This window comes from Fibroporia radiculosa (genome assembly GCF_000313525.1).
Source record: "Fibroporia radiculosa TFFH 294 genomic supercontigs, scaffold5656, whole genome shotgun sequence".
NCBI classification, from domain to species: domain Eukaryota; kingdom Fungi; phylum Basidiomycota; class Agaricomycetes; order Polyporales; family Fibroporiaceae; genus Fibroporia; species Fibroporia radiculosa.
In genome coordinates this window covers 90,527-112,173 of record NW_012133425.1, presented here as the reverse complement: position 1 = coordinate 112,173, position 21,647 = coordinate 90,527, and the positions used below count along the sequence as shown (strand labels likewise).

Here is a 21,647-nt window from a genome sequence, read left to right as displayed (position 1 = left end):
GCCTCCATTCCTTCCACACTCCTATGCGTGTATCCTCTCTTAACCACGCCGAGTGAGTGGCGGTATTTACAAGCCTGTGACAGAGCCGACCGGCGCTAAGCCAGCAGGCGCAGTGTTCCTATGATGCCACTCATGATGGCTTTGCTTGTACACCCTAACTCCTCTCTTCCTGTGTCTCCACACACACACGTCGATTTTACCCGTTTGGCCTCTGTCATCGTGCATGGATCTCCGTCAGCGACACCACCTTGGCGACGTGATAGATCTATCGTCATCATCATCCCCACTGGGTCCACATGTGAATCCTAGTCAATCTAGACCTTTGATGGTCATCCAGAGGTGTGGCGAGGCATGTTGGCATATTAGGTGCAAAGAATCAGCATTGGAGTACTGAGTTTCCAGGTTATCATACAACACTTCGGATAAGGTCTTGAGTCATGCCAGTGACACGAACACATGAACTTGTCTTTGCAATCAGAAAAAATAGAACCTCAAGTCAAGACAAGCTCACCTCATGTCCCTACCACTTTCAAAGCCATAACAACATCCCGGCCACATAACTCCGTCTTGAGATGTTGCAAGATAGGGAGCTGTGCAATCCGATGCGCCGATTAACTCACACGCTATCATCGCTTTCACCGCAAAGTTTACCTTCTCGGAGAGCAAGTTGGGCCCATAACCGACACCCTCGTTTCCCACTAGCGTGGGTGCTACTGTAACTATAACCATGTTGACACAATTGGGAAAGGTTCTCAACTCGCTTGACCTTTCGCTTGCAGCTAAGAATGTTTGGATAACACGCGCCCCGCCCTCGACCATGAGAGAACGAACGCCGAGACTACGGAGCGTTTCGAGCAGAGACGGGATGGAGACCAAGCCTTCCGAGAGGAAACATGTGAGCAATGCACATGGTTTTAGCCTGCTTGCGCACCATCGACACCAAGAACCTTGATGACTTTCGCACCTGCGTCCTCTAGGATTCTCTCTCTGTGAAAAAGTATAGGATCTGCCATCGAAGACTCAATCGAAAAGACCCAGGGTCTTCGGCCAGTCCCTTCCCGGAAGTTCTTAAGCAGCTTGCTATCTGGCGAGAGACGTAAATGTGTGTCTAGAATGATTGGTCTAGGACAGTGATAGCGGTGCGGTGCATCGTCCGAGAAAGGCGGAAGATGGCGCGCTGCGTTTCGTCAAATTGTGAAGAGAAAATGCAAGCATAGGCACGCATGCGACGCACTATTCAGCTGAGGATCATCATTTAGAGCGGTCCCGATTCCGACGAGGATGGCATCGTGCATGGTTCTCATCCTAACCTTTCGGCAGAACGCGCCGCATGAGTTTTCGCATACGAAAGTAGGACTGATGTTGACCCACCAATGCGTCATGACCAGAGACTCTTTGCCACTGAGAGCCAGTTGCTTCCCGCCAATGCCTGCAATTTTGGCGTCCAACGATTGTGCGAATGTCAAGGTAACGTATGGGCGTGCATCATCCGTTGAGGCAGGTGTAGGTGTACGGGCGGATTCAGTATATAGTGAGACAGGATTCGCTGGGTCCGAATGGACCTGATACACCTGGGTCAAGAAAAGAGGTGCGGCTGGAATTTCACTAGCCATCGTGAGGAGTCTCGATCCTGGGCTCGATCTATCCGTGTTCGGGCGAGTTGTAGGCGAAAATCAAGAACGACTTTTGATTTTGGAGTTGGCAATCAAGCGGATAATTACGTAACCAACTCCATCCCCGCCGCTCGCTGCGCTTCAAGTCACTCGGACTCGTCTCAGCACTTCGCAGTTCCTGTCATGATCTCCGTTCCAAACGAGAAGGAAATCCCGCAGGACGATCCGGCAGTCGACGATGACCATGAGGAGCCCGAAGAGGACGATGTAGCCGACGCTCTTGCGGCTGGCGGTATGCGAGTTTTTACGGTTCTACGACGGTCGCAGCGTACTGATGCAGAAATTTCCGGGTGCATAGGTGACAGCAAAAAGAAGAAGAAGAAGAAGAAACCCAAGAAGAAGAAAGTCGAGCAGACTGAGCCGCCGCGAGTGGCGTTGTCCAAAATATTTCCCAGTGGGAACTACCCGGAAGGTGAACTGCAAGAATATAAAAACGAGTGCGCATCTCCGTGCAACCTACTGATGTCCATGTTCATTCATAACACTGTAGTAACTCATGGCGAACGTCTTCCAAGGAAATGCGGCTCAAAGAACAGATGGAGATGGAGGATCCCGAGACGACGTACAATCATATCCGCAAGGGCGCGGAAGTTCATCGACAAGTGCGGAAGTTTGCCAGGAAATATATCAAGCCAGGAATGAGTCTCACAGAGATCGCGGAGGTGATTGAAGACGGTACCCGAGCGCTAGTTGAGGCAAACGGGTTCGAGGCTGGTGTCGGCTTCCCTACGGGCCTGAACTTGAATCACTGCGCCGCGCATTTCTCTCCAAACGCGGGGGACACTGTCGGTATGTGATGCCGTGATGTATATGATAGCGCTTGGTTGTAGCTGATGCTGTCCATAGTATTGCAGCACGGTGATGTAATGAAGGTCGACTTTGGCGTGCACGTCAAGGGTCGTATCCTTGACTCTGCGTTCACTCTTGCGTTTGGTAACGAGTATGACAAACTGCTGGAGGCAGTAAAAGCTGCAACAGATACAGGTATAAGGGTACGCTCGTCCCGGATCGCAGGTTTTAAACCCAATTTATGCCTTCTTCTAGGAAGCTGGTATAGATGTCCGGCTCGGAGAGCTCGGCGGGTATATACAGGAGACAATGGAATCGTATGAAGTTGAGGTCAACGGCAAGGTGTATCCTGGTCAGTCTTCCCCTTGTGTGCGTCAAACTCGGCTAACTATTTGCTGCCAGTTAAAGCAATCGCGAACTTGAGCGGTCATTCCATTCTTCCTTATCAGATACATGGCTCTAAAGCAGTGCCCCTTGTAAGAACGGAAGACCAGACGAAGATGGAAGAAGGGGAATATTTCGCGATCGAGACTTTCGGGTCGACAGGACGCGGTAGAGTAGTTGAGAGCGTAAGAGGCTGTTGATGTTGTGAGAGAAGTCCAACTGACGGAGAATTTTAGGGTGATTGTTCGCACTATGCTCGAGTTCCTGAGCCACCACGCGTCCCTTTACGGTAAGCTCGGGCGCAGGTCTCCGGACCGAAATCGACGGTAATTAATGCACTCATTCAGACTGACTTCCGCAAAATCTTTGCTGAACACAATCAACAAGAACTTCGGGACAATACCGTTCTGCCGTAGGTACTTGGACCGTATTGGAGAAAGCAAATACCTACTGGCCGTAAGCTCGTCGAGCCCGCCTTCAATGCGATCGCGCTGACACATCTTCCCAGTTGAATCACCTCGTAGCACAAGGGATCGTGAACGATTATCCGCCCCTATGTGATGCACCAGGATCTATGACAGCTCAATTTGTGCGTCTGCATTATATGTAGATCTCCGCCGTCTTCGGCTAACATCAGTACGCAGGAACATACGATTCTATTACGTCCAACACGCAAGGAGGTGGTCAGCCGGGGAGACGACTTTTGACGTGTACCGAACAGCATATCAGCATATTCTATGTTACTGTATCTGTACATTCTCCGTCATGGATTGAAGGTGGATTGCGTTTAGGCTGGTTGTCTCGGCCTGAGGTAGATAGACGCTCTGAGGTGGAGAGCCATGTGATTACGGAGCTGTATGGGAATCATTGGGGTATGGCAGTTACGCTCACCAGTGCTGCTCAGGAATGCATGCAACCTGCTAAGAACGTCTTTCTCTCTCGCTCCACCGCCTTCATGTTTTACATCTTCTCCTGGCCCTGTATATTACCTCTACTCAAGATTGTTTTATAAATCAGCTACTTTTCGCCCCTCCCGCCCTCACGGATCCGCGAAACGTCCTCCGTATAGACTTACGAGCACGGCACGAACGCGGAATGACTTGGCCTTTTTCTCTGTTTTGGTCCGGTGACGAGGGGCCAGGTCTGAGTACTTCCAAACGGACATCGACCCGAGCCAAAAACATCACCTCTCCGCCCGCGCATCTCTTGGTGCACTTTGGTGGCCCTGGCGGCCCTCTTCCGCCATCCGCCCGCGTGGGTGACCCCACGCTCAAGCAACGCCAGCCGAACCCCTTGAATTTATGGCAGCTGGGAAGGCTGGGGGCTTTTGCAGCAATGAAAGGTGCGTCGCGTGCCGGCACTGCGGCCTTTTTGTGACTTTCAGCTTCGTCGTACTGACGAGCGAGTGCTTGACAGCCTCAGTTTTGATCTTGGACCTTATTTCCCACCATTTATGGGGACCTCGCCGGAAGTCGTGGGGCGTTGAAATGACCCTGCTATCAAGCATCATGCGTGATGTTGGTCGGCATTCCCACTTGGGTGATATGGTGAGTTTTTCGCCCAGTCCTTACGTGTGAGGTATTCAGAAAGTATTATATGTCAGGCCCTTATTCGAATGCTCATGGGCATCGGAGGATATCTGCCATTGCCATCTGATGCCCTTGTAACGCCAGTCACATTTCGTGTGCGGAGGCGCAAGCTCCGAGGTATCCTTGCTGAATTTGATGCAGTGGAGGATGGCGCGCGTGAACTTTCCGGAGAATGGGTTGTTGGAAAGAGAACGTGGCAGAGATTACAAAGAGAATGGAGAGCAACGAGAGCTAATTCAAGAGACAGAGATACATCCTCCTCAAGACCGACGTCACAGTTACCGAAGAATCAGTCTCGTAAAATGGAGAGAGTAGTACTTTATCTGCATGGTGGTTAGTGGTCTGTGATTTTCCGCTTATTTACCTCATCACTCGTATTTCAGGCGCATATTATGTCTCCAGTGCTGCATCACACAGGTTAATCACAATCCCTCTTGCTAAACACTTGGATTCTCGTCTTTTCGGTGAGTTAATATAGATTGTCAGCTATTTCGCACATCATTGACATTTGTCTAGCAATCGATTACCGTCTAGCTCCCGAGACTCGATTTCCTGGACCCTTGCATGATGTCGTATCTGCCTACTTTCGGTTAGTCGATGATCTGCACATTCCGCCAGAAAATATTATTGTCGCAGGAGATAGTGCTGGCGGTGGATTATCGCTGGCATTGCTCTTATACTTACGTGACAATCAGTATCCGCTGCCAGCGGCAGCAATCTTGATGTCACCTTGGGTTGGTACGTTGAATCTTTTGGATTTTATTGTAATTGGAGTTTGACACGATAAGTAGACTTGACAATGAGCTGTGACACCTGGGATAGCAATGCTGAATTCGACATCGTTCCAAGACCCATTCCAGGAGATCATCTAAACCCTATTGCATGCTATCTTGGAGATAATATGAACCAGTACCTCACTCATCCATACGCTAGTCCTCTTTTTGGAAATTTGGAGGGGTTTCCTCCTCTGTTGATACAGGGAGGAGAATGTGAAGTGCTCAGGGATGAGATAACATTACTAGCACACAAAGCAACCCTTGCCAGCGTGGAGGTCCGCCATGAGTTATACGAAGATTGCGTATGTTCTCATATTTTCTCGCCGTAGCTTGCATTTAGACTGGGTTGGCAGGTACACGTCTTCCAATCTCTGCCATTTCTGGAAGCTGCGCGAAGTGCCTTTGCTTCAAGTCGGGACTTCGTGCACAATTTCCTGCCTCGATGGGAGAGTCGTTCTCCGAAAGGACTTCAGTACTCAACGGAAAAGAGCCTGGAGAAAGAGATCGACAGCGATGCTGCACGAATTGTGCGTGGGGACGGTCAAGAATCACATTCGCGCCAGGATTTCGAGGCAGTCTTAGACGGGCGTCACGTTGAAGAGCGAGAGAAGTCACATGCTCGTAAGAAAGAGGAATCGCCACCCGTTTTCGGCGAAGAAGAGGAACCTAGTTGGGTATCGCAGTGGCCTACTCCACCAGAAACTGACGAAGAAGTCGACGGAGCCTCGATTGTTGAGGCAGAGAAGTCGGTTCAGTCCCAAGCTGGTGAAGCTATTCGAACCAAGCATCCGCCTCCAATGCTGCGACTACGGTCAACTGTTTCTCTAATCGCGGATGCTTCCTATCGTTCTGCATCGGGGTACTTTGAAACTGCCTCCATGCATCAGCTGCTTTCTCCTCCAGGTGAGGAGTCGTTGACAGCGCCGATCTCCAGACAACAATTCCGTGGTTCTACGCTGAGCATCTCATCCTACGCCTCTGCGCCCAAACCATCTATTCGTCGTTCCGATCGTAGTCACCCGGATATTCGCTCGCTCGTTCAAGAGTACGCCAAAAGTGGACCAGCCCACCACACGTTGACGTTCAAACCCGAGGACTCACCCAGATGCGGGCGGTCCAGGACCGCATCGATAACAAATTGAAGCAGATTGTACATACCCTATTGTAATCATGTCCGTGTAGCAGTTCTGTACGAAACAATGAATGCATACTCTACCATAGGTACTCATCTACTAAGTAACAGCCTGTAGCTTTAATGTCCGTTCTATCACTTCCATCCAAAATAGCAAGCACGAAAATTTATCACAGATAATGATGGTGACAATAGATTACTGTCTCCGCTCCTGCTGCCCTTGTAAACTGTCTCGGTAGATCTCTAATTCCTCGATAACGTTCGTGAGAGCATTCACCTCCCAACGCCCATATACGAACCCTACGTATAAGAAGGTTGTCGCCAGCCAGGCCAAAAAAATCGTTAATAAAATGATGACAGGATTAATCCACGAGCGAGGAAGCCAGGCAGAACCAACGAGAATGACGAGTAGGAGAAGGATACAGACAGCAAAGACCGTCAATTGTGAACGTGCGCGGTAGAGAGAAAATCGGTAGCAGGCCATAAGCGATTGGAGAATCTGAGTGATACTGTCAGGGGAGAGATGCTGAGGTGGTTTTGATGCCGGATTCGGAACCGAAGCTAGCACGAAACCCGGACTACGCGGTTCAGCGGGGGCTGATATGTACGTGATCGAAGGGTCTGCCACTACACTGTCCTCGGGAAGGGAAATATTGAACGTCGCTTCTAAGCCGAAGTGATCTGAGAATGAGAATTCTCTTCCAGCAACACGATCAGTGAAGACGACTTTGGTCTCAGTACACTGAAGTGTCGGTGTCTTGTTACTGGCGGGCGGACTGCTGGGCTGGCGGAAGAATATGTAGTCTAAACGCTTTCCATGAAACTTGCGCGCAATTGACTCCAGAGGCTTGCCGGCCGAGAACGAGTTGAGGGGAGAGTCCGCAGTCACACCAAGCAAATGTACAGCATCGAGGGGAGACGGGAGGCCGGCTGATGGGGGTGGGTCGGCGTGTGACGCAACCCATGCATCCGTGAGAGAAGCATGATCCCGTATTATGGTCATCGCTAGAGAAGACGGGATGGCGTTGAAGTCGCCTGCCGCAATAACATAACGGCCCATATCAGCGGCCTGTCTTGCAAGTTTGGAGAGTTCCCATGCATTGACTAGGCGGTGAGCCTGGAGATGGCTAGGCCCCGAATCTCCGCCAGGTGCGAAGAGCTAAGGCACATACTATCAGCGATATATCGAGTCTGACACAAATAATCGCACATGAGTATTAAAGACCTGGAGTTGTCCCAAAACAGGATGGGCAACGACAACACTTGCAGCCGCCTTTCCGACGAACCAGTCTCCTTGAATGACTTCTATGGGAGACCCGTTCAAAGAATAAGGGTTTATGGTAGCACCAACGATGGGGAAACGCGAGAAAATGGCGAGTCCTGCTCCAAGAGCACCACTATCGCTACGTCAGTCGAGCATATAGGAATATAGTGCGACGAACATACCTATAAAAGAACTTTGAATATGCTAGTCTCTTGGAGACTGCTGCGCGAACGTGTTCATAGTCTCTATAGACCCAGATTTCTTGCAAAGTGACTATGTCGTAATCGGAGGTAGCTAGGACACCCGCAATAGCAGCGATGCGCTCGTCTCTATGCTTCGATACATACTTTAAGCCCCTGTAAAATACTTCAAGCTCCCTGCTAACTGAGTCGACTGTGGAGCTCACCAACAGTTGAGAGTCAAGACGCGAAGACGACTGTCCGACATGCCCGTTCAGCCAAACTCAGAACGACAAAGAATACAGCCGATTTTTTTTTCCAGATTGCTGTGGACAAACAGGAAAGTTATACAAAAAGCAGTGCAATTCTAGTGACAGTGTCGCACTTCGAAGTCGGTTGAAGTATTGCAGGGCCGTCGCCAGTGTTAAGTAGGTGGGTGGTGGCTATCCCTCCCAGTCGCTAGGCGGCAGGCCCGAAGCTGCCGGCTGGTGGCACGGTTACACGTGATGTCCACAAGTACTAAGCACCGTGGGCAATTGACGAAGTTCGGCGTCGTTGAACATGCGTCGGAAACTGGCCGCGAGAGATTGCATTTTCCTGCAATGTTCGAAGAGCAATCACTCGGCAGGACTTTACATGCAAAGAACATGGGAAGCGGGCCAATCAGAGGCTAGCGATCTGCTATGTTCGGTGCCCGAATGTGATACCTCATGCTCGAGCCCAGAAAATCGAGTGGAAATGCGATCTCTTTTGGTGCATGTTCGGCACATGCGGGACGGCCAGACACCGCGTTTTGCCCACGGTGAAGCATTAGTGCCAGTAACTGCCAGTACTTAAAGTAATACAGCACGGTGGCTGAGTGCGCGACTCGGATGCGTTATCAGTCCGGCATTGCATCCATATTGCGGCCTCAGACCGTTCGTACTATCGTCATCCACTTGCTTTGAAAATCAAGGCATGTTCGGCAACACAGAAGCCCGTCTTAGGGATCATATACATAATATCTTGTCGAATTACTCGCGCATGCACCTATCAACCAACTATATTACATGGACGGACGATGCGGTTGAAGAAGTAAGTCATGGCGTTTAGTCGATGATATACTGACGATTTCTGTCCTAGCTGCTCACAGGAAGCCTCATCCTTGTATCCAGCATTGACTTTACCGATCCATTACTGCCAACCGATCCTTTTGACTCGCTAATGCGCAGTTGGGACGTAGCTTCCATTCCCTACCTTAACGAAGCGTGGTCGACTGAAGAAGGAGCAGTGCAGCATTTGAGGGAGATTGTGAAGAGTCTGAAACCAAAGCTTTCAGAGCGTCCCTCCGTGACGTGCTGGAAGGATGAAACAGATGGTATGTTCACCCATTTGAGAGTGTGAACATATCTACGTAGGAACTCATTACCACGAAGTGGGATTTGAAAGCTGGTGTTTACGTCGACCAGTATCACCCATTCTCACTACGTGTGCAATCCGCCGAACACCTGTACTTGGAGGACAGACTTACGTGAAAAAATTACCCGGATGTACGCGCGACATCCTCAAGATTCATGAGCTTCAGTCTGCGCCAGAGGAAGTCGAGGCTCAAGATTTTACGACAAATCTTCACGAAGCGATGTGACTTAATGCATATAGTTCCTTAATTTACCGAGATAACTGACATGTCATCTTTAGGGACTTGAAGCTGCCAATAGACGCATCGATGCACACACAAGTTTCAAGACTCAGCCAATCTGTGATCGCTCTCTATCGACCAGTGGCAACTCCATGCCCTGAGGCTCGATATCATGAATTTTTGCGAGCGGACTCACCTCTAGCAGAACTTGTACGGTTGGATTCGCCACCCTTGTTTCCTAAGGATAGACACCCAGGCCGACAGTCATCTTCTGATGTAGTCTTGCGTGAATGCGTTTCCACTCTTTCTTCCCTCTCGGATTTGCCATCACTTATACCCGAAGTGGATTTGAGAGAGGAAGACGAAGAGGAAGAGCTGTATAGGGAGCATATGATTGTAGTGGATGGGTGGCGTGAGTTCCAATTTACTATTCAACATTGTTGGTCTGAAAGGCTTCAAGATGCGTTTACGTGTCCGTCTTCTCCACCCTCCGACAAGACACCCTCCCTGGGCAATAGCTCTAGTGAAGTTGATGAGCTGTTTTTACCATCGCCTCCAGACAACCATAAACCTCTTGTACAAGCTCTCATGTCCGCGAAAATGAGTAAGCTGCAGCTAACGTCTGTTGTTCACCCCTGCATGTATTGATAGTGCCTTAGATGATTACGAACTGCCCAGATCTGTAATGCCGCACCACGCGTACCCAACGCCGAGGGCATTGGGGGAAGGACAAAGGTTGGGAATTTACTTGAGCTAGTTCGACTGACATCCTAACAATATCACATCCATCCCAGTTTCCATTCCTTCTTATCTCCTCTTCTGGCTGGTGTGCAGCAGGCTGAAGTTAACACTGCGACCTCTCCGAAGACCCACCCCTCTTCACCCGTAACGCTGATCGGTGAATCCATATCAGGACAGCCTCCGTCGGATGTCGGTGGCGCTGGAGTTATTCCCAGCGCTAGTAGCTATGTGCTCGATGCTACTAGCTCGGATTGGGACCTCGATACGATCATGGAAAAGGTTTGTGGAAAGCTGTTAGGCGATGAAGAATTTGAAGACTTCATATTACGAGAGAAGCTAGATGAACGATATTGTTTGTTAATGGATTGTACGTGCATACATTTGCTCTTCTCGCAGGGGTTCTGAAGTAGGAGTCCCTCTTCAAATTCAGTACCTGTGATGCGGCCTCCAAATGAACATCCGTCAAGTAAAATGTTTCTACCAAGTCGCCTCGGCGATTTAGTTACGCTTTCTTGTACATCCATTGGTTCATGTGACACACCAGCGGAGTCGCTAGATGGAAATACATTGGTCAAAAAAGGTTACTTCAGGAAAGTCAAGGGATTGCAACTGTTAAATCTGGAACTATCTTGGAGGTAGGAAGCTCATCTTTGGAATACTGTCATACAATTCCCATTTTTTATTGCTGAACAGGCCTTTCAAATATGGCCCCACAATACCGACCGACGAGGAATTAGTTGGCCTTGGAGAAAGTCTTCCCAGTGTACTTGCCCAAGACCTCTGCATCAATGATGCAGTCTTCGCTTCGAAAACATCGGACTTGCTTAAGGGGATTGAACATTCCCATGTAGATGCGAAGGGAATGTCACTGGAACCCTCTTTACGCCACCATTGTTATGACTTCTTGCCGCCGATTGACTTCCCGAAATCGGCGTTCAACGACGACGGACAAGATATGGTATGGACCAGAGAAGATCGCAGAAGGATGCTTGGATTTTCAACATACGACGAAGAGGTCATTTGTTCTGGTGACGAAGGAAATGAAGAGTTGGACGGATGCCAAAGTGATACCTTCATTCTATCCACAGGTCGCTCATTCAAACGCGCTAGACATGGGATTACCGAGAATAACGACATCGACCGAGGGGTTGAGCTCTCCTCGACCGAAGACTCAGGTGTATATATGAACTCGCCGCAGATGGACCTGCAAAGACGTACAAGTAACTTTACACAGCTTGCCTTCGGTTCTGAAGGGTTTGAAGGGCCCAACGAAGACGGCGACTTGTTCTACGATATTGATCCTATGCATCAGCTAGATTTCATGTCCAATTCCCCTGACAGGTGGTCTCATCATCGAACTATGCAAGCTGATAATCTACCTCACCACGATGATTTTCGAGATGGCTGCGAATGTTTGCCTTGGACTGACAGAAACCCGGATGATACTGATGCTGTTTTGGCGTATCCTGTCTATTCAAGTTTGCTTCAGGGTGGTAGTGGACAACCCGAAGTTATCATGGCTCAATCAATGTTACTTCGCGAATCTCCTGTGGACTCTGAGTCTTCCAAAGGTGATGCCTCTGCAAATGGACCTGCATCGCAGGATATGCCTCTTTCTCAAAGGACTTCAGTTGTCACTTCTGGTAGACAAGCTCCTTCAGGTCAAAAAGCTGCTCAGTTACTGGACGACTTCCTAAGGCTTGTGGGTCAAAAGAGCTCCTCTGCTAGCACGTCATTGACTTATCAAACGACTCCGCCGTCTCCACATTGTATATTTCCAGCTCTGGTGAATGTAGAACAAGCTGCACCTGTTTTACCTTCATTTGTACCTCTGGAACTTCCAGATGAGCTACGAGACGCTAATACTCTACAAATTCTGGATCTCGTTGCTTCTCCACATCGTGTGCATCGCTATATGGCCTCGCTCGATGTGATTCAAAAGCGGATTCTTGTGCGATTTTTGTCTTCTGAGACCTGCTCTGTGGATCTTATTGAACGCGACTACCTTGGTGGCGTGCACCTTATTCTGGACGCTGATGTAGCTGTACTATTCGTGCCTCTGGCTTCATTCCCGTCACAGCCTGATCATTTGACCACCACTCTATGTCAAGCCTCGAGGCAATTTACATATGTCCTAGTCATCTTCGAAGCTTATCCAGAATCACTATCGTATAAAATTGATGCAGGTCCTCCTAGACCTCAGCCATATCCGTTTTCTCCCGCCGTCATAAAGGCAGTCAAGAAGCTGCGACGCGATTTGGGGATTGCCGAAGCTTTTCAGACGAAGGATGCGGCCGCCGTGATCCAGTTTGCATTTGCGACTTCTGTACAAGAAGCGGCCTTGTTGACTCGATATTTTGGGGACCTTGCGGAAGCTAGAGACAATTCTGGAGGTATTCTCTGGGGAAAGCGTCAATGGCTCGGCATTGACGAACAAGAGGTTTGTGCATAATCATGAATCCAGACGAGGCTTGCATATTTGATGCAACACAGGGTGAATGTGACCTTGCCGCTGTGGACGGTATGAATCACTTTACCGCTTCCGTTGTGCTCTCCCAAATGAGCTTAGACGACTTTTTGGACGAAACGCCTGAAGAACGGACGCAAAATTTTGCTGTTTTGATTGGTCCAAATAGGATAGTGAGTCGGGACCGAAGCCATTAGTCAATTCACTGATCGCATTTACTCCAGATGCGGTTCAATAAAGAGCTTGCAAGACGTGCCAAGGCGGCGCGAATTTAATCCTCTTCGTCGCTATCTATGCGGATCCGAGTCTACGAAGAGCTGTAGAAAGTCTTCTGCGGATACATACTGATGGTTGTCCCTTTTCCATATACTTATACATTCATACTGATCCTTCTGAACTACCCTGCTGTCAATTACTCGATCCGCAATTCCCATAGTTCATCACTCCTTTCGTTGGATGACAACAGTCCGCCCTGCATAACGATACGAGATTCGCCATTTTCTGCCCATTCGTCACTTGCAATCCATCCTCTACTTTCCGGTAGGTTTCCTTCACCGCTCCTCTCTGCGACATCTACCTTTTTCCAAGCCCAACCTCGTGTGCTGTCTACCGCCTTGTCCTTAGTAAGCAACCATATATCATCCCAGAACGTTCCCGCTCCCGCGTGTCCCAAGCTGCTGGCATCTCGTTCTCCGTGGAAGAGCAGAGCTACTGCATTCGAGAGCGCGGGGGACCTCGAGCGGAAGCGGCTGAAACCATGAACAGAACGAGATGCCGGAGAGCCGTGGACCACATCTGCTTCTGGTTGAACGACAGTCCATTTATCCTCATTTACGAAGTAAATATCGAGAACGCCTGGTGTTGAGGGTAGTTCATAGCCGCTGAAACCTGAGGTGTGCCATCCATGTAAGAACAATGATTCGGTTGAAGATGTGGGCTTGTCACTGACCTCCGAATCTAAGCAGAATAGGAGCAGAAGCTTCGAGGGAAGCAGCGACAAGGGAGGTACCTCCTCGAGCTGGGTCTGGAGCAGTAGCAAGACTCTGCCATCTACACTGGTCTATGTTAAACGCATGTAAAGTACCCAGTCTTCCCGAAGTAGGGCACCCTGCATGGACGTAAATTCTCCCCTTGGAAGGATGTCAGCTCAGACGAGCCTCTGGGTCCATTCTTACAAACGTACCCCTTGCGCAATACTCGCATGATAACTTCGTGGTTCTGGACCTTCTTCTGGATTCACGGCCTTTATTCTCTTCCATGTTATGCCACTAGGGTCTCCTTCATCAAATACCGCTTTCCACATTCCAATCTCTTCAGGACCAAGTGGTGCCATGTCAACACCTCCCCGTCCACCCCACATATATAGACTGCCACCATCAACTACCATTGTCGCGCCTACTCTGGGTTCTGGGACCTCACTCAGTTGCTGAGCAGTTCTTATTGGACTAAGCGTCTTCCATCCGCTCGACTTGTCCGCTGCGTTTTCCTGGCGCAGGTCAAATATATGCATGGAGCCCTTCAGTGTGTCATCGATGGGAGTACGGGGCTTCAGTTCACCCCCATAGACAGCCACGACGCCGGACTTTGTCACAGACACGCAGTGAGATGAACGAGCGATCCACGCTGCCTTCGAGCGCAGGTACCAGTGAGCGAGAGGCATAGTGTGAGTTTGGTGTGAATGACGGGCTCATGCGCATGCAACCCCTTTGGATTGATTATCCTGAACATTTAAACACTCCAATTCTCCTTAGCGTTCTCAACAACAGTGTGCTGCCTAAAGTATGAGGCCAAATCGCGATTTGATCATTCCCACTTCCTATGACGTGAGCAGCCATGACCACCAATAGCAACCTGCATATTCACCGTCGCCAGCCGTCCCGGACTGGTTAAGTTTTGCTTACATACTTGCGCCCCAAAAGGACAATACCATAATATTACGGCCGATACAACATGTTATTACAGGTACTACCTTCCAGTAAGGCGAATCTCCAGCCATCGTAGTGGCGGAAACATGAACGCCGAAAATGCAGCGGCAAGCTGGGAAGGTGGAGTCAGGGATAACCGGGCGCATAGAGCGTCCGTAGCGCACCTCAAACCCAAGATCCGCACCGTAGCCATCGGCACCTGCATCCATTCCAAGAGGTCCTGTATACCACACCTAACAGGTCCGAGTCAGCAAAACGCAAAATCCTAAAGCATATTTCAACGTGCCTGGGACATTCCCACAACGGCTCCTGCAACACCAAAACATCCTGCCAGTACACCGGCACAGCCAAGAGGGAGCCTAGTAAGTCATTTAGTGAAAACGGCCAAACATGCTAAATGGTGTTATGCAACGCACCGGCTTGGGGTATCATAATCATCAAGGTTATATCCACCCAACGGACCATTCTTTCGCCTGAAGATGAAATGTTCCTCCGCTACAATGACGATGAAGAATGCGGTCCAGTAGCTCAGAATACTTAGGAAATTTGACAAGATAGCGGAGAAATGCTCGCGGCCAGCGACACCCGCCACGGTATAAGCGACGAATGCGAGGAATACCCATAGGAACCGAGGCACCATTGCAAACGGTCGTCCAAGCGCTTGCACTGAGATACCCGCAGAATAGGTGTTCGGGATATTGTTGGCACTGAAGCGGAAGATGGTCAACGCCGCTGCCAAGCTCAGTGCGAGCGTGTAACTCACACGACAGAGAATGCAAGCAAGACGAGAACGAATTTTCCTCCACCTTTCCATGGGGAAACAACTTGGCTCAACAGAGCTCCAGTGTCGCCAGAGGCAATTACCTCGGCATATGCAGGGTCACTGATGGTCATGAGTGCAGCACCCAGGATTTCCACGAAGCAGATCGGGATGAACAGCCCGAAAAAGGTGAGGAAAAAGACCTTGATGCTAGAGGTGTTCGCTGGAAGCCTACAGTTGTAGTCCGCTGCGACGGGTGCCCACTATCGGAATCATCAGCACAATATTCTGGTGGACAAGACGAAAGTACCACACCCCAGTAAATGAACCAAATATGATGCCGCCGAAAGAGAGAACATCCCCAGAGAGCGACCTGCCTGTGGCTTCCAAAGGCTTTTGTATGTCCATGTCGAAGCCTGCGCGACCACCAAGGCCCCAAAGGAACAGCATCACCAAGACCATGACTATCCACGCATACCGCTCGTAAATGTGCACCATCTCGTACCCAATGAAACAAGGTACAAGACTGCATATCGCGATGATGATGATACCCACCACGAGCGGGAGTGTGCCCGGGTTGATTGAAGCGAGTGTTTGACCGCCGAGGATCACCGCAGTAACGGAGAATCCCAGCCTGTTGAAGGCGGCGGTCAAAGTATAGTCCATTGGAGGTGCCTGCGGAGAGCGCATGCAATGCAACTTACTGCGTCAAGACGTTGAGCACGGAGTATATGGTCCCACCGATATAGCCGGAACTATATCGTGTGATAATCATCGTCCGCAAGCCAGTCTTCGGTCCCAGCGTGCTGATGAAAGCAACGCAGAGGGCACCCAGGGCGCCGAAGCACATGATAGTCGCAATAGCGTGTCTTCATGCTGGCAATGAGTACGGAAAACACAAAAATATCCATGGCTACGCACGGAAGCGTCAAGGTATAGTACTCCTGCGCCAAAACTCCGATTGGGATTGTCGTGAGGACGCAATTGACGGAGCTAGAGTCCTCGGATCGTTCAATAAATCCTTGCACCCAAGAATCCTTACTGACCACCACATCAAGAAACTGGACCAACGTCATGAGTGTAAGAGTAGACATCGAAGGGGAGAACGCACTTGTTCCATTGGTTCTTATTCGACCTCTGGTCTTCCGGCACCCGCTCAACACCTCGCGCCTCCACACCGCTAGCGAAGAGTCGCTCAAGAACGGGACCAAAGTAACCCCACCGGTTGACAATGACCGTGTCTGGATCGGCTTCGGGGAGGGCGACGACATCGACGTTAGAGTCATGTACGAACCCCTTCTCCTTCTCCTCTTCGAGGGAGACGCTGTTGCTGGGAGACATGGTGGAGGGAATGCCTGAGACTCACCGAGTGGACCATCTGGACGGCGGGCTGATAAGCAGATGGCAGCGGGACAAAAATTCCAAACCAGCGCTTCATCAGTGATGGGAGCGATGAGGCCCGCTCGCACTATCTTAGCGCCCCGCCCGAGGCACATTTGTTTCCAATTTATCTGCTGCGAGCACGCGCTCCATCCGCCAGCAGACGCTTGCAAATGTCAGATTTTCGTTCCAGTCCAGTCCTATCTACAGGCACGCAGACCCCAGACATAAATACAGTTCTCCTCGTCGCTTATATCGCCAGGCCTATGCAGGTGGTCTGTTCTCTTTTTGAGCTGCAAGGCACATCATGTTAAGCCCGCCCGCCCACGTGCGACTGAACCAGGGACGTACCCATCGTGATCCGGTCGCCCAGGGACAGCGCGATGCCCTGCGTTTTGCTCCGTATCCGGACGTGGCCAGTGATTGTTCCGGCGTCGGTGCGCTCCACACTCAGGTTCGCCAGCGCGTCCTCGCCTTTGGACAAGTTCAGTACCGGATCTCATTTCGGCCGAGACAATCAACATGAACTTACCGAACAGACTTCGGGCATACATGTTCGCCGATAAGAAGTCGCAATCTCCCGAAACCGCACCCTCCGGTGTTAAACACGACATATTGGTTGCCTTCATTACGTGGCGCAGATATTCTCGCGGGTCACTTCCATTGTAACCTCAGTAGGCGAGGAAAATAAAATCGCGAAACAACGTACGATATCGACGTGGTGACGTTCACTCTGTTCTCCCATTCAAATTCTGTCCACATACTTCGGAACTGCAGCAATCCCCTCATTAGCCGGGCCGAGCGATTAATAGCGCAGCACCCACCTGCGCTTCTGTACAATATGCTGGTTTGATGTAATCCATGATGTCGATGTGGATATCGTTCAGGATCACACATTGCTCTGCCATACCAGGGCCCTCCCATAGGATGCTGCCGAAAATTACACCTGTTTCAGTCGAGGAGACCTACCAAACAGTACGGGTTCGATAATCAGCAACAGAGATCGGAACGAAATTCTCACTTTGATCGTTGCCTTGATGCTTTGGAAGCTATGTGGGGCAACTGTGTACACTGATGGTCTTTCAACCAGTTTCAAGTCTCCGAGCGTCGCGAAATCAAGACAGAGATTTTGTAGTGTATCCGCTGTTTGATTGACCAGAAGAACGTCTGAATGCAGGGCAGTCGTATGAGCGGAACGAAGTAGCCATAGAAGAGGGTTACGCACCTAAAAGAATATCGAAGCCATGCACTTTGACATAAGCTTCGGCATAAATGGGGTCTGAAAAGCCTACAAGGGGACCGACTACTCGTTAGAGCACTGAATACCCGCTAATCATTCTACACACCGGTGAGCTGCGATATGCGACTGAGATTCGAGATGAAGTCTTCTTGGATTTCGGTCGCCCCGGTTGCTCGTCCGACATCTTCTATATCCTACAACTCTAGTTAGCCACATGGTAGAGTAATAAGCACAACAATTGCTTACGTCTATGACATCGTCTGCAACCCTCTTGGTGAATTGACGAAAAGTCAATAGATCGTCCACCTGCACAATCTTCGCCTTCGCGCTCTCCTGTTCCTTCTTTTCCGCCGCCTTTTTCTGGATGCATGAAAGAATTGGCAACGAGATGGTAAGTGATCTAGTTAAGGCCACAACAGAAACGCACCTCTTGCGCCAGAACCATCTTCGAATATGCGATTCGGGTATCCTTGAGGAACATATCATGTACAACTGGCTTGGCCACTAGCTCGCCCAGCGTCTGTATGCAAGACATGATACGTTCGCTCGAGTCCTCGTCGATTGGCACAGTTACGAATTTTGACTGCCCAACGCGAATTACAGAAGCCATGATCAACATAGCCTGCGAGAAGGACGCGTCAGTAAACATGTAGGAAAACATACTCCAAATGATCCGTACTTCCGCCTTCAGCGCATTAGTCTTCTTTACATCACTGGAGACTTCCGTGTATCTCAGCACCAACTTAGTCAGGGCCGACGCGAGAGCGGATCCGGTGAAGAAATCTCCACCAAGGATTAAAGCTGAGTACACAATGAGCTGAGAATGTGCACAGGTTACACTGATTGTCACTTACTGCGCAACGGTGGTTTCGCAGCGGCTTTCACCGCCTCCAATCGCGCGCTCGACATACTGGTAAACGCTGTCTCGGTAGCATACGTACCATCTGCCAACACTTTGGGTTTTGTACTCTCGGTCTTGGGCTGTTGCTCATCCCTCTCCTTCTGCTCATCCTCAAGGCCAGTCTCCTCTAGCAACCGCTGCTCTGAAGTCAGGATGGGTATTTCCCCAAGTACTTTGCGGAGCTCGTAGAAGACCTCCTGGATCTGTTCGCCTCCTTCGGTATATTCCCCAAGAATCCAAAGCACCCCGCGATAAACCTTGCCGGATTTTATCTCCCCGAGTGTCTGTATCAGTTTCTCGCATATAGTAGGCCGCAAAGGCGGGAATTTCTCTACCACTTCCCTGTAATTAATGTCATTTTCCATTTGGTACTTTGGATGTAGCCATTGACACTCACCTGACGAATGCGACGACATCTAATGCTGAGGGGTTATTAGAATCGCCGAGGAAATCCATCAACGCGTGGACCACGCTTGCGGCTACTTCGGAGAATTTGACAGCACAAACATGGATGGATTGAATTAGAAGTTGCCTGTACTCCGGTGCCTGCCAACTGAGGTCAGTTTTCCACCTAAGAGTAATGCGAAACACAGTAACCTTCTCGAAGTCTTGTTCTTGTGTCTTCTGCAGCTGTTTCTTGAAGAACAAGACGATCTCCTCAACATTCCTGCTGGAAGTCATGCTAAGCACAATACTCATTGCTTTTCGGCGCACTTCCAAATCAGCGCTAGACATGATATTAATTGCAGGCCAAATGAGATTGGAATGACATCCAACCTGGATAGAATCTGAAGGATATCCATGACCAACGAATCCAAAACATGGCCATGCTTGGAACGAAGCTTGTCCAAGCGGTCAAGGACAATCAATTTGGCGTTATTGTCAGATTCCTTGGTGATGAGCTGTATATAACATGACGCCGCAGCTGACGATTTAAATATTCACCTGTGAACCAAGAAGATATGGAGATGAAAGCTGACCAACCTTTGACAGCTGCCGTGTTCTGTGTAAGTGAGGTCAAGGTGGTGGCCGCCTCGTACTTGACCGCATGCGATGGAGCATTGAGAAGCTCGGAGATCAAGAGTATATATCGTGACTATGTAGCAAATGATGAGATGTATTTTGCGTCTTATTCACGCTCGCGTACCCTATGTGAAGTGTCCCTCTTGCAATCTTGTCGGATGACTTCAATGATGCTCATCTGCAGCAATTCATCCATCGAGGGAATCTGATCGAATGTTTGCATAATGTACTCCACGGCCTTGGGCATCGCACAGTTGGCCAGGAATACAAAGGCATTGCGCTTGCAGGTGGCATCCGACTCGGCGGCGAGGAAAGTTTGAATGAGCTCGGGTGCGTCGGGGATAAGGTGGTCAAATTGGCGATAGATAGTGTAGACGGCAAAGACGGCATTCTTGCGGACATACGCATGGCGATGTTCGAGACATGAGCGGCACGTAGGTATCAGAGGTTCAAGAAGTTCCGCGTCTTTGGATATCTTTTGCAGGAATCGGAGGGTTTCTCCACGAATGTATTCGTTCGGGTGTTGCTGGCTATAGCGTGACAGACTGATCAAAACTCGGAGGCATCAGCACTTACAAGGTCGTTCCGAATGGCATTGCTGGGGGTCTATGAGAAAACGTAACTGCAAGAGCATTTTATACACGCACACAACAAGAATCATTTCCTGCTGCAACTTCCCATTCTCATCATACTTCGGACATACTTCCCAGTAAAAATGCAGGAGCTTCTTCAATGTCTTGTTCCGTGACGGCATTACATATTGAATAATGGGCATTAACAGCTGTGGCTACAAACACTCCCGTGTTAGATGCAACTTGGTGTTTCGTCCATTTCACCGTATATCAACCCTGAGGACATACCTGAGGATTTCCATTGATTGTCGAGACTATAATTTTGCGCAACGTGTCGAGCTTGACCTCGTCCGAGCCCTTCTGCAGCGCTGACCGAAGCTCCTGCGTAGAGGGCGTCTCGGAGCTGTCCTCAAAGACTATAGTATAGCACGAAGTCTCTGACGACGCCATACCAGAACTAGTTCGATTAGTCGGGGCGGTATGAGTGAGTTATAGGCTTATAGCCGAGGCAGAGTTGTTGGTATCTCGATGAGATACTGTATGCGGCAGCGGCACGTGGCCGTCTCCGCGCGTCAGACTCCATAAATCGAAGCTCGAAGCCTTTAATTGATCGAGCCTCACCAAATTACACCTAGTCGAACACATACGACGCGTTAGCATGCGCCGAGCCCATGTAGTTTGCCATTCTACATAGGAGAATAAGATACAGTAGTGCTACACACATTTCATGAACTATGAGCAACATAACCACTGCGACTTGTGTCCTCGCTGGGGTCACAGAACGCAAACAATCTCGCACTCAGTACTAAACTCACTAGCAAAACACTCTGAGTCTGACTACCTGAATTTCACTCAGCGCAGGTATGGGCACTAGCACCAGGGGCGCTGTAATATCCGCTTCAAGCATGTAACGTATCAATGAGCGTATGGTCGGTATGTCATGATTTGCGTCTACGAGGGATATTGGAATCTTGCTCATGACGGAAATCCAAGAGTAGCTCTCTGTTCACGTATGAGGTGTACCACATATATGTAGAGGAGAGAAGAACGCACCAGTTTGAGGATATTTTCCCTTTCTGCAAATGGCATTTGGTAGATTTCTTCGCGGGTCATTGAAGCCACTCGCAAAACAAGCATCTGAAACGTTGAATGATAAGCAGATATATACATATATATGCTTAGTCAGAAATGCGCACCTTGTGCTCGTCAGGTAAATTTGCCAGTGCAGCAGGAA

The 21,647-nt window shown here is 49.7% G+C and overlaps 7 protein-coding genes across 7 annotated transcripts; 2 read left to right on the top strand and 5 right to left on the bottom strand.

Annotated features, from left to right (window-relative positions):
- Window positions 1–512: 512 nt before the first annotated feature.
- On the bottom strand, window positions 513–1,613 carry FIBRA_05944 (uncharacterized protein; the record flags this gene model as incomplete). The annotated part of the gene is made up of 4 exons (XM_012327689.1): window positions 513–590; window positions 652–878; window positions 932–1,177; window positions 1,235–1,613. 4 exons carry the CDS (start codon window positions 1,611–1,613, stop codon window positions 513–515), a joined length of 930 nt encoding a protein of 309 aa, XP_012183079.1.
- Window positions 1,614–1,796: 183 nt separating this feature from the next.
- FIBRA_05943 (uncharacterized protein) lies at window positions 1,797–6,353 on the top strand (the record flags this gene model as incomplete). Its single annotated transcript, XM_012327688.1, has 17 exons — window positions 1,797–1,905; window positions 1,972–2,110; window positions 2,164–2,462; window positions 2,520–2,665; window positions 2,718–2,814; window positions 2,865–3,031; window positions 3,083–3,135; window positions 3,194–3,302; window positions 3,355–3,435; window positions 3,491–3,529; window positions 3,864–4,188; window positions 4,263–4,393; window positions 4,450–4,768; window positions 4,819–4,899; window positions 4,952–5,173; window positions 5,227–5,486; window positions 5,541–6,353. 17 exons carry the CDS (start codon window positions 1,797–1,799, stop codon window positions 6,351–6,353), a joined length of 3,390 nt encoding a protein of 1,129 aa, XP_012183078.1.
- A 186-nt stretch (window positions 6,354–6,539) lies between these two features.
- Window positions 6,540–8,054, bottom strand: FIBRA_05942 (uncharacterized protein; the record flags this gene model as incomplete). Its single annotated transcript, XM_012327687.1, has 4 exons — window positions 6,540–7,502; window positions 7,554–7,740; window positions 7,790–7,963; window positions 8,014–8,054. 4 exons carry the CDS (start codon window positions 8,052–8,054, stop codon window positions 6,540–6,542), a joined length of 1,365 nt encoding a protein of 454 aa, XP_012183077.1.
- A 689-nt stretch (window positions 8,055–8,743) lies between these two features.
- FIBRA_05941 (uncharacterized protein) lies at window positions 8,744–12,887 on the top strand (the record flags this gene model as incomplete). Its single annotated transcript, XM_012327686.1, has 11 exons — window positions 8,744–8,860; window positions 8,909–9,143; window positions 9,202–9,406; window positions 9,464–9,816; window positions 9,865–10,008; window positions 10,064–10,139; window positions 10,199–10,512; window positions 10,690–10,780; window positions 10,839–12,585; window positions 12,639–12,785; window positions 12,837–12,887. The coding sequence occupies 11 exons, from the start codon at window positions 8,744–8,746 to the stop codon at window positions 12,885–12,887; spliced, it is 3,480 nt and encodes a 1,159-aa protein (XP_012183076.1).
- A 137-nt stretch (window positions 12,888–13,024) lies between these two features.
- FIBRA_05940 (uncharacterized protein) lies at window positions 13,025–14,272 on the bottom strand (the record flags this gene model as incomplete). The annotated part of the gene is made up of 3 exons (XM_012327685.1): window positions 13,025–13,500; window positions 13,562–13,742; window positions 13,796–14,272. The coding sequence occupies 3 exons, from the start codon at window positions 14,270–14,272 to the stop codon at window positions 13,025–13,027; spliced, it is 1,134 nt and encodes a 377-aa protein (XP_012183075.1).
- Window positions 14,273–14,577: 305 nt separating this feature from the next.
- On the bottom strand, window positions 14,578–16,638 carry FIBRA_05939 (uncharacterized protein; the record flags this gene model as incomplete). Its single annotated transcript, XM_012327684.1, has 9 exons — window positions 14,578–14,649; window positions 14,702–14,770; window positions 14,839–14,896; window positions 14,954–15,244; window positions 15,301–15,560; window positions 15,613–15,931; window positions 16,002–16,166; window positions 16,219–16,338; window positions 16,409–16,638. The coding sequence occupies 9 exons, from the start codon at window positions 16,636–16,638 to the stop codon at window positions 14,578–14,580; spliced, it is 1,584 nt and encodes a 527-aa protein (XP_012183074.1).
- A 303-nt stretch (window positions 16,639–16,941) lies between these two features.
- FIBRA_05938 (uncharacterized protein) lies at window positions 16,942–20,863 on the bottom strand (the record flags this gene model as incomplete). The annotated part of the gene is made up of 20 exons (XM_012327683.1): window positions 16,942–16,970; window positions 17,029–17,151; window positions 17,210–17,334; window positions 17,387–17,448; window positions 17,502–17,642; window positions 17,699–17,844; window positions 17,903–17,965; window positions 18,024–18,111; window positions 18,164–18,277; window positions 18,345–18,539; window positions 18,597–18,718; window positions 18,772–19,160; window positions 19,216–19,364; window positions 19,416–19,545; window positions 19,596–19,743; window positions 19,803–19,914; window positions 19,966–20,367; window positions 20,418–20,439; window positions 20,489–20,628; window positions 20,702–20,863. 20 exons carry the CDS (start codon window positions 20,861–20,863, stop codon window positions 16,942–16,944), a joined length of 2,862 nt encoding a protein of 953 aa, XP_012183073.1.
- Window positions 20,864–21,647: the final 784 nt, after the last annotated feature.